General features: G+C 49.2%; 1 protein-coding gene across 1 annotated transcript in view; it reads right to left on the bottom strand.

The window, feature by feature from the left end:
* Window positions 1-6,549: 6,549 nt before the first annotated feature.
* Window positions 6,550-11,817, bottom strand: part of TNRC6C (trinucleotide repeat containing adaptor 6C) — a 137,392-nt gene continuing 132,124 nt past the window's right edge. The window contains 2 exon segments of the mRNA XM_031657814.1: window positions 6,550-7,215; window positions 8,142-8,281. Of these exon segments, the coding sequence (XP_031513674.1) occupies window positions 6,855-7,215; window positions 8,142-8,281 (501 nt within the window). The 3' untranslated portion in view covers window positions 6,550-6,854.

Here is an 11,817-nt window from a genome sequence, read left to right as displayed (position 1 = left end):
ATTCTGGGCGGCCGCCGGTAGCAGCGTCTTCAGGTGTGAGCGCTGCTGGGTGAAGCTGCGTGGGCAGTCCAGAAAGTGACTGATGGTCCAGAGTGACTGACCTAGGGTTTCCGGCCCCCATCGGTGCAGATGCCGTCCTCCAAACCATCACGGTCCCTCTCTGGCTGGGGACGTATGCCTGCCACTGCTGGCTTGACAACATGATCATTGGTTGTGACCTGTTGAGCCCATCTTGCCAGCCTCACAAAGCACAGTACCAGCTGCTTATGGCAGGGAAGTGGAAGAACTTGCCCCAGATATTTCTGGAGAATTACCGTGTGTGCTAGTCAGTCGTTTGTGTCAACCAGGCCAGGCTGTGGGGCCCAGTGATCTCATCAACAGGAACCGAGGTGTTGCTGCAATGGAATGTGGTGAACAACTACAGTCGATTACACCTAAAGATCATTCTTGAGAATGTGGGTGGGCCTCATCCCATCAGCTGAAAGCTTCAAGAGCAAAAACCCAGGTTTCCCACAGAGGGAATTCTGCCTTGAGACAGCGGCGTCCACTCCCACTGGATGTCCAGCCTGAGGCCCTACGGCTGGGTGAGCCTGTCCTCTCTATCTCCTATTGGTTCTGTCTGCGGACCCACCTTGTGGCCACAGACCCTCCAGCGAGGACTTCCTGTGTTTCTTCGGAGCAGCCCTTGTGTGCTGGAGGCCTGGGCTTCCGTGTGTCCTTGGGTGCCCTGGGGTGTGTTCTGTGACCCCCTAGCTCCTTGCCTCATGGGGCTGCTGTATCAAGTGACACAGTTCGTGTGCTGTGTACCATGCCTGGCACCCGTTTGAGGTGTTCACCCGACGAGAACAGCCTAAGACCTGGAAACTGCAAACTTGAGTGGATGGGAAGTTGGTGCTATTTCAGGCTGAATGACAAGACTCCGTGATGCCACTGCTTCTTAGCCTTGGCTGCACAACAGAACCCACCGAAGAGGTTTTAAAAACGTTGGTACTTGCTGGAGGTTGGTGGCGTGTGTCTGTAATTGCAGCTGCTCCAGAGGCTGAGATGGAGGATTGCTTGAGCCCAAGAGTTTCGGTGTATTTGCTTTTTGAGAGAGTCTTGCTCTGTTGCCCAGGCTGGAGTGCAGTTCTACGATCTTGGCTCACTGCCTCAGCCTCCTAAGTAGCTGGGATTACAGACGCATGCCACCATATGGGGCTGATCTTTGTATTTTTTTAGGAGAGATGGGGTTTTACCGTGATGGTCAGGCTGGTCTCAATCTCCTGACCTCAAGTGATCTGCCTGCCTCAGCCTCTTGAAGTGCTGGGATTACAGTGTGAACCACTACACCTGCTGAGCCCAGGTGTTTTGAATCCAGCATGGACAACAGCAAGACCCTGTCTCAACACAAACAAAAAAACACTGGTGCCTGAGGCCCACCCCCAGAGATTCTGTTTTTGAGTTGATTTGGATGTGAATTATCTTTAAAATTTTGAATGTGATTTTTTTTTTTTTTTTTTTTCTGGGGGGGACAGAGTTTCACTCTTGTTGCCCAGGCTGGAGTGCAATGGGACAATCTTGGCTCACCGCAACCTCCGCCTACTGGGTTCAAGTGATTCTCCTGTCTCAGCTTCCTGAGTAGCTGGGATTACAGGCACGTGCCACCATGCCCGGCTTTTTTTTTTTTTTTTGAGACAGTCTTGCTCTGTCGTCCAGGCTGGAGCGCAGTGGTACGATATTGGCTCATTGCAAGCTCCGCCTCTCGGGTTCACGCCATTCTCCTGCCTCAGCTTCCCGAGTAACTGGGACTACCGGCGCCCGCCACCACACCTGGCTGATTTTTTGTATTTTTAGCAGAGTCGGGGTTCACTTGTCACCAGGATGGTCTCAATCTCCTGACCTCATGATCTGCCCGCCTTGGCCTCCCAAAGTGCTGGGATTACAGGCGTGAGCCACCGCGCCTGGCATGATGTGAATTATCTTAAAAACTTTCAGATAATTCTAATATGGGCCAAGGCTGAGAACCCCTGGTTTGGGCCTATCCAAGTACCAGGTTGTCACAAACGCCCGTGGGCTTGGGGGGCTTCGGAAATGTGCTTCTGCTTTTTTGAGATGGGCGCTCACTCTGTTGCCCATCCTGGAGTACAGTGGCACGATCACAGCTCACTGCAGCCTCGACCTCCTGGGCTCAGATGATCCTCCTGCCTCAGCCTCCCGAGTGTCTGCGTCTGGTTTTCATGACGACCTGGGGGCCAGGCATACTACACTTGCTGCTGTTCAGGGGCCAGTCCTGCACTAGAAGCCCATCAGCCACAACTCCGCTGAACACTGATGTGCAGAGCTAAGCAGCTTTGTTTCCATCTGGATCCTGCGTAGGTTTTCTTGGTCCATCCGTAGACACCGCACTCCTGCAGAGGATCTTCTTGGGATGCCCCACTGTCTCCGTTTTCCCTCTTCACTGAACACACACTCAGTCGAGGCACACCATAACGCCTCTGCGTCTGCTGGCTTCTCCCCCATTGGAACAGCCTTCTTGGCATGCCACACTGCTAGCCGCTGGGCACCCTGCTTTCTGCCTTTAGCGTTCTGCTGTGATGTTGCCAAAATAGCTAAAAAAAAAAAAAAAAAAAAAAGGGCACAGTGGCTCATGCCTGTATTCCCAGCAGTTCGAGACCAGCCTGGGCAACACGGTGAAACCCCATCTCTACAAAAATAAAAAATGAAATGAGCTGAGTGTAGGTGGTGCATGCATGCTTGTGGTCCCAGCTACTTGGGAGGCTGAGGTGGGAAGATTGCTTGAGGTCAAGGTTGCAGTGAGCTGAGATTACATCACTGCACTCCAGCCTGGGAGACAGAGACCCTGTATTAAACAAATACACAAACCACAAAGGGCAGGTCTGAACCTGTCATTAAAAAAAAAAAAAAAAAAAAAAATTAATAAACTTAAAAAAAAATATCCACAGATGCAGGTGAAGAACCTGTTTTCTTCAAGCCTCCTTCCCACCCATGGGTGGAGATGGTGCCCTGGAAGCCCACAAGGTCTTTGTGTGGGGTCCCTACATGGGGCTTTAGCTTACACTGTGCTCCCCATCTGTCCCTCGAGTTGCCAGTCTGTCAAAATCCAACCTGGTCTCCCAGGCCCAGGGCAGATGCCACCTCCTCCGTGAAGCCTGCCACATCCTTTGCACGCCCTTGGGCGCTGACCTTGTTCTCCCAGCGCACAGGCATGGGTACAGTTTGCTCCATCGTAACGCAGGCACAAAAGGAACTCTTGCTGAGGCTCCGCGCAGAGCCGAGGGTTGCCGCTTCCAGGTTCAGGTGCATCTTGAGTTTCATTCCCGGCTTCCTTTTCTGGTCTTTAATTTCTTTTCCAGATTAGGTCCCACTCAATGCTTTCCTTCTCAATTTCCAAAAGAGGATGGTCAGAGCCAGCAGCACCCCGCCTTCCCCATGGTGGAGAGGGGGCAGCCTGTGGCACGGTGCGGGTCCCATCTTTTTGAAGGAATTGACTCAAAGTGGGCAGGTCCACCTTTGACCTTTCCCCAGGGAGTGGAGACAGAAAAAAGACCTTTGCTTAGTTTGAGTGAGGGGCCGCCGGGGTGCTCGGTTTGTCTTCAGAGGCTGGTCTGCAACACCAATGCCACACTGGTGGCACTGACTGGACACTCTGAAGGCCACGGCCAGTGTCCTAGGAAGGGACTCAGTTTCTAGCTATGCCAACTGAGATTCTGGGGTGAGGCTGGTGCTGCTTCCGAAGTTCCACTGTGCTCAAAGTGCTCGGTGAAAGTTAGCGAAGGTGATTTTACAAAAATAAATGCATAAAATGTCTAGGAAACACAAAAAATCCTCATTATTCTCTTTGAATATTTTTTAAGCCCAAACTGGACCCTAGGCAAAAGTGAGTGGCACTCCTCTGCCAGGACTGCAGGCGGGCCCCAGCCTCTGCTTGCTGCCGTCCCAAACAGAAGTTACCAGATGAACAGACTCGGATGGGCTGCGGGGGTGGAGAGCTAGAAAGCTTGGTTGTGCGTCTCAACGATTAAGATTTCAATATTTACAGCAAAACCACAAAGCAAATGATAGAATAAAGCAAAACAACAGGAAGTCTGAGTTCACTCATGAGAGAGGTACGTATGTGAGCTCTGAGGAAATTAGAGGGAACGCACGCAGCGGGACAGCTCTCCCCATCGCAGCGTGCAAAGTAGACATCCATGGTATCTGTTTTGAAAAATGAAAAACACATTACTTTGAACAGCCAAGAAAAAAAATTGCAATTTATTAAGATGCAATAAAGCGTTGTACTTTCGAAAGCAACTTTCGATGCATGTTCTTCAACAATCACATTCTATGAGGAAAACATTAAGAGCCACAAACTTGTTTTTTAATCTCAGAGTTACAGACATACTAAGTTCAAAATAAAAGGTCAAAAAACCCCAAAACAAAACAAACAAAAAAGAAAAAAAAAACCTCAAACAAACCCAACAAAACCCAAAAACAAACAAACATATTCTTGACTTCCATCCCCAATTTTAAAACAACAGGAGTTTTTCTACAACTCAATGCTCGCCGGCAGCACGGGAAGTGGTATGTCGGGTGCACATACGCACACGCACGCTCACACGCACACATATTGGATATACATACGCAGGTGTGTATGTCCATCAAATATATAGAACGCATGTAATGGCAATGAGATGCAGTCACTCTGAGGAAGGTTGGTTTTGCTAAATATCCTACTAAACTTGAGAAAAAAAGTCTTGAACCCAGTTTGTGCATAGTTCATGATCCTCTATAAAACCAGCTTTTGTGGATCTGCAATCTTGCAGGACTTTTTTTTTTCTGTATTTTTTTTTGTTTTGATAAAACCATTAAAAAGCTAATTAAAAAAAATGTAATGCACAAGTTTCCTGATCAAGCAGGCAGGGAGCACAATGTTCATATATATATATTTTAAAACATACTTGAGGGTATGTTATTCCATTGTCTTTCTTCCTTGCAAAACAATCAAAACATTGATCATTTTTAAAACATAAAGCAATTTTTAATATATAAAGCACTCTTCAAACATCTATTTCTTTTGAGTCCATTATTTGGTAAATATGTAACTGCTACACATTAGAGATTAGGTATTTTTCTTCTTTGTGATTTTTTTTTCCTCTTTTTCTTTTTTTTCATTTTTTTGTTGGTTTTTTTTTTTTTTTTTAAATAACATCTTCAGTGCTAGGAGTTGGGTTTAAAAATACATGAAATGGTGTGGAGCTGCCCTCGGGAGCCCTGGCTTTCCTGAGAGCGCGTCCGGCATGTGCAAGACAGTGGCCACAACGCCTGTCACCTTGACGAAGGGGCGAAAGCAATCGACAGAGTCCACGACGATGGCCGAGGGAACAACGCCGTCCCGTCCCAGAGCTCTGAAGGAGCGCATCTGCATTCTGAAAATAGGTTTCTTTACGACGGAAGTCTTTTTTTTTTTTTTAATTCCTTTTTAAATTTTTAAAATTTTAAAGTCTGAAGGAGAAAAAAAGGTCTGTAAACAGGTGGGAGCCCAAACCCCAGGCTCCCCCAAAAGCAGTCACAACCCACGCCCAAGTGCTTGTTTCTGTTCCTTCCACGGAACCATCCATTCTTTACAAGTATCTATGGCCACAGTTCAACAACAGTTTTTTTTTTCTCTTTAACTTTATATTCCAAATGGAAAAATGGTGCAATACTCTGGTAATAATTTTCTTGCATTAGTCCACAATAAAAAGCTGCTAAAGGTAGGTATACATATTATTTCTCCAGAGATATACACTGTACTTTTTAAACGCAGTCACAGAGTCCTTGAGTAAACATTTACACATGAATTGTCGCCAGCCCTGTCCTAGGAATTCTCTGTAATGTATAGGATTAGCTAAAGGAAGGGCGAGGACACTCAGTGCAAAGTTAGAAGCTAGTAATAACAAACGTTTGACCAATGCGCCAAAAAAAAAAAAGCATATACTGAATACAAGGGAAAACCCACAGTTAAATCCTCACACGCTTTCAAACACACAAACACAGAAAATGCACGCTGTGCAGGAGCACGCGCCACACACGCACACACACACTTCTGTTTCAACACGCACACACACACACACACGGAGGCTATGAACTTAGAAATTTTTCCTAGAGCCTGTTTCTGTGTACTGATGTCAACCTGGAAGTGTAGAATTAGAAAGTGTTCACATTTCACTATTGGCCTGCTGGATTCAAGTATTTGCATGTTTGATATGTCTTTTTTTAACTTTTAAAAAATATTTTTTGGGATAAAAAAATGACATGAAAAAGTAATGAAACAAGGGTAATGTGCATAGGCGGATCCAGGGGAACAGAGAGCAGATCGCAGCCCACGCCTTCCGCTCAGCTCCTACCGCGGAGCCGCTCTGCGCCCGGCGGTCCACACCAGACTCTGCCCTGATTACCGGCCGCCTCTGGTAATGTGCATAATCGTCACAGGCTCATTTTAAATAGGCTTCACGTCTCCCTCCCTCCCCCACAGATAAAATAACCCTTTCCAGCCCACAATCTGAAAAGTGCCCTTCATGATAGAACTATTCTAAGCAGCTTTTATACTTTAAAAAAAAAAAAATCAAAATGACAACACACTATACAAACGTAAGACACACAAAATAAAAAGCTACGAGGAACATCCTGTCATTAGCATGTGACGCTGACCCACCGCAGCCCGCACTGTTTTGCGAACAGTTCGCAAGGACTGCGGCCAAGGTTCGTCTTCAGTCCTGGACAGAGGTACTCAAAAGGGTGGCCGCTGCTGGGTTCCAGCGGGTCTGTGGGGCCGCCCAGCTGGGAGGGGTCCCGGGAGGGGTCGGCTCTCCTGGTGCTGATGATGGCAGCTCCTACAGGGACTCCCCGCTGAGTAGGTCCCCAGGCAGCAGGGTGGTCAGAGGGGTGGGGCTGCCAATCACCCTGCTGTCGTCAGCGCTGGGCGGGCCCCACAGGCTGCTGGAGTACTGGGGCACCCCGCCCCACAGCAGCTCACTGCTCCCCTTGCCACCCAGGCATGGGGCATTCCAGTGGCCGGCGTCGCTGCGCACCAGGCCATGGGAGCTGCCCGCTGCGCTGAGCCGCGGCTGGCTGGACGCGCTACTGGACTGCCAGCTGGACGTGGGTGGCAGCGCCTGGCCTTGGGCTAAGAAGCGATTCACTTCTTCTTCGCCAGCGAACTCAGCCAGGATGGTAGTGTTTCCCAGGACGCACCTGCAACAGCAAGATGGGGCACGTGAGCAGGGCCACCCTAAGTCCTGCTAAGTTCGTGGCACCGGCTTTCTGTCTTTGTATTGGGAAAGGCTACCTGGAAGCCATCGTGTGGCTTCTGTTTTGCCACTGCTATTTCCAAACCCAGACTGTGAAGGTTTTGCTCAGTTCAGACTTCTAGCAGCAACACCGTACTGGTACAGAGAGTACATCTTCAAGTGCATGAACACACCATTAAATGTGGGCTCATTTAGGGTCACTGTCATTTGCATCCTGGGCTAAAAACAGGAATGACTAATTTCTAGGTTCCATGTCTCAAGTGATGTTACTGATCAGGTCTACTTATACTTCTATCAAAAGCAACCTTTCGTCAGGGTGAAGGCTTGGCTGTGAGGACCGCTGCTGGGCCCTGTGTAGGAATGTGTCACAGGCAGAGGGGAGTAGACACAGCAACTCAGCAGCAGAAAAAAACAATAAGTCTCAAGATACCTGTGAGGAACTGACCTGTGTCGCCTTCCCCCAATTCCTTTGCTGAAGTCCTAACCCCCAGTACCTCCCCATGTAATTGTGTTTGGAGATGGGGTCTTTAAAGAGGTAATTAAGTTAGTTAGATGAGGTCACATGGGTGGGCCCTAGTCCAACATGACTGGTGTCCTTATATCAGGGCACCAACATGCACAAAGAGACGACCATGTAAGAACAGAGGGAGAGGGCAGCTGTCTACAGCCAAGGAGAGAGGCCTCAGGACAAACCAGCCCTGCCCACACCTTCATCTTGGGTGTCAGGCCTCCGGCCTCCAGAAGCGGGAGGGTGGCCAGCCTGTGGGATGCTGCTATGGCGGCTCAGGACCCCCCTGCAACACCCCTAACCTAATGCTCTGGGGGATGTGGAGCTACTTGGAGCGCTGAGGTGGCTGTGAGGAAACATACATGTGCAGAGACTTCTGGGCCTTGGCAGCCTCCTCCTTGGAGCTATACCGGACCACGGCATTGCCTTGAGTCAGATTCAGGTGGAATGTGATGAGAGGCCCATGTTGCAAACACAATGTCCGCAGTGTAGAACCATCAATCTGACAGAGGAAGCACAGGGGCATGAATAAGCTTTCTTCTGATTTCTTTCACTACAGCCTTCCAAAGAAAAAACATGAAACTGGATACACTAAACACTAGGAAAATGTTTTTCTTTAAAAGGCTTTAATAATATGTAATTTTACAATGTTCACATTCTGTATCTCTGTGGCCAAACGTGTAACTAAAATCTTGGATGTTTCAGTTATATTTTATGAGTTAGGCTAATCAGAGGAAGGAGAAAAACCCCACTTTGAGTTCAGCTCTCCTTTCACCAGAGCACATCACACAGAGCCCCTGGTTTGCAAAAGGCACCTGGGTCTAGCTGCTGACAACAGACTTGGGAGATGTGTAGGTGGGTGTGGCCTGGGTCCCAAGAAGGGACTGGCTAGCCCCACAGTCTGACGTGGCCAAACCACTCTTTTAAAAAATGTTATAGGCCGGGCGCGGTGGCTCAAGCCTGTAATCCCAGCACTGTGGGAGGCCGAGACGGGCGGATCACGAGGTCAGGAGATCGAGACCATCCTGGCTAACACGGTGAAACCCCGTCTCTACTAAAAATACAAAAAACTAGCCGGGCGCGGTGGCGGGCGCCTGTAGTCCCAACTACTCGGGAGGCTGAGACAGGAGAATGGCGTGAACCCGGGAGGCGGAGCTTGCAGTGAGCTGAGATCCGGCCACTGCACTCCAGCCTGGGCAGCAGAGCGAGACTCCGTCTCAAAAAAAAAAAAAAAAAAAAATGTTATAAAAATACACACATGGGGTCTTGCTATGTTGCCCAGGCTGGTCTCCAAATCTTGGGCTCAGGTGATCCCTGGCCTCGACCTCCCAAAGTGATGGGATTACAGGCGTGAGCTACTGCGACCAGCCAGGCCCAACCACTCTTGAATGGGTAGTTGTAAGATAAACAATTCTATTTACAGAGCACACTTTTCCAGCCTCTAGTGGGTAAACAAACAATTCACCAAGAACATGTGTTAAAAGAGACCCCTGGACCCCATCTGCTGCTGCTGCTGGAGCCAAGCCTGGCACTTGCTCATCTCCTCCCATGCAGCATCACCTCTGGACCCTGACCAAGAACCCCCGACCATCCCGCCCCACCAGACAGCCTCATCTGCATCGGGGGCCAAGAGGGAACCCTCCTTGGATCATGCTCAGCGACACAGGGGCACCGTACTGCACCTGGGGAGTGAGGTTTCGAAGAACGAGCCAGCTGCTGGTTCTTCCTGAGGCGTCGGTGCTCCAGGCAGAACCTGCAACAAGAGGGGAGAACCCGGTTGACAAGGCCCTGTGCCAGTGGATAGTGCGGCCTCCCCACCTCTTACTATGCTGAAGTATGGGACAGCACGGGCCATCACGGACCATCACCACATGATCTAGGACAGCCTTTCTCAGCCTGGGAGGTCCATACTTTCTTTGGTAAACCAAAACCTCACAGTTCCTGCAGACCTCCTTCCCACTTCCCTGTGGTGACTCTGACTTCTTGGATCTTCCCGCCAGCCCAGGAGACCCGTGTTTTCCCATCTGTGCCAGGAGAGACAGGGGTGATGAGAGGCCTGACAATCTCCAGGAAAGCTCTGGTCTCCACCTCTGCCTGTCCCCAGACCTGGTGTGGAATCAGTGCTCCCAGGTTCTTCTGGTTAATACAACAGAGCAAATCCCTAAAGACTGCTGCTAAAAGGCAGAAACTATTACTATCAAACTATCTGATATGGTCTGGCTGTGTCCCCATTCAAATCTCATCTTGAATTGTAACTCCCATGATTCCCATGTTTTGTGGGAGGAATGTGGTAGGAGGTAATTGAATCATGGGGGCACGTCTTTCCTGTGCTGTTCTCGTGATAGTCTCACAAGATCTGACGGTTTAAACAACTGGAGTTTCTCTGTACAAGCTCTCTCGTCTGCCACCATGTGAGATGTGCCTTTCACCTTCTGCCATGACTATGAGGCCTCCCCAGCCACGTGGAGTTATAAGTCCAATAAACCTCTTTCTTTTGTAAATTGCCTCATCTTGGGTATGTCTTTACCAGCAGCATGAAAATGGACTAATAAAGTAAACTGGTACCAGTAGAGTGGGGCGCTGCTGAAAAGATACCTGAAAATGTGGAAGCAACTTTGGAACTGGGTAACAGGCAGAGGTTGGAACTCAAGGCTCAGAAAAAGATGGGAAAATGTGGGACAGTTTGGAACTTCCTAGAGACTTGTGAAATGGCTTTGACAAAAATGCTGATAGGGATATGGACAATAAAGTCCAGGCTGAAGTGGTCTCAGATGACAATGAGGAACTTTTTGGGAACTGGAGCAAAGGTGGCTCTTGTCGTTTTAGCAAAGAGACTGGTGCCCTAGAGATTTGTGGAACTTTCAACTTGAGAGAGATGATTTAGGGTATCTGGCAGAAGAAATTTCTAAGCAGCAAAGCATTCAAGAGGTGACTTGGGTGCTGTTAAAAGCATTCAGTTTTATAAGGGAAGCGGAACATAAAAGTTCAGAAAATTGGCTGGGTACGGTGGCTCACGCCTGTAATCCCAGCATTTGGGAGGCTGAGATGGGTGGATTACCTGAGGTCAGTAGTTTGAGACCAGCCTGGCCAACATGGTGAAACCCCATCTCTACTAAAAATACAAAAATTAGCTGGGCGTGGTGGTGCATGACTGTAATCCCAGCTACTCAGGAGGCTGAGGCGGGAGAATTGCTTGAACCTGGGAGGCAGAGGTGGCAGTGTGCCGAGATCACGCCATTGTACTCCAGTCTGGGTGACAAGAGTGAAACTCTATCTCAAAAAAAAAAAAAAAAGGAAATCCCATTTTCTGAGGAAAAATTCAAGCAGGGTGCAGAAATTTGCCTAAGTAACGAGGAACTGCATGTTAATCCCCAAGACAATGGGGAAAATGGAGACTGTTTCTAGAGCATGTAAGAGGTCTTCATAGAAGCCCCTCCCAGCACAGGCTCAGAGGCCTACAAGGAAAAAATGGCTTCATAGGCCAGGCCCAGGGTCCACACACTGTGTGCAGTTTAAGAATTTGGTGCCGGCCGGGCGCGGTGGCTCAAGCCTGTAATCCCAGCACTTTGGGAGGCCGAGATGGGCGGATCACGAGGTCAGGAGATCGAGACCATCCTGGCTAACACGGTGAAACCCCGTCTCTACTAAGAAATACAAAAAATAGCCGGGCGAGGTGGCGGGCGCCTGTAGTCCCAGCTACTCGGGAGGCTGAGGCCGGAGAATGGCGTGAACCCGGGAGGCGGAGCTTGCAGTGAGCTGAGATCCGGCCACTGCACTCCAGCCTGGGCTACAGAGCGAGACTCCGTCTCAAAAAAAAAAAAAAAAAAAATCACCAATGAAAGGAGGCTGGGTGTGGTGGCTCACTCCTGTAAACCCAGCTGAGGTGGGTGGATCACCTGAGGTCAGGAGTTCGAGACCAGACTGGCCAACATGGTGAAACCTCATCTCTACTAAAAGTACAAAAATTAGCGAGCATGGTGGCACACACCTGTGATCCCAGCTACTTGGGAGGCTGAGGCAAGAGAATTGCTTGAACCC

Source organism: Papio anubis, chromosome 17, assembly GCF_008728515.1.
Source record: "Papio anubis isolate 15944 chromosome 17, Panubis1.0, whole genome shotgun sequence".
NCBI classification, from domain to species: Eukaryota; Metazoa; Chordata; class Mammalia; order Primates; family Cercopithecidae; genus Papio; species Papio anubis.
Note: the sequence above shows the minus strand (reverse complement) of the source record. Positions and strands in the feature narration are given on the sequence as shown.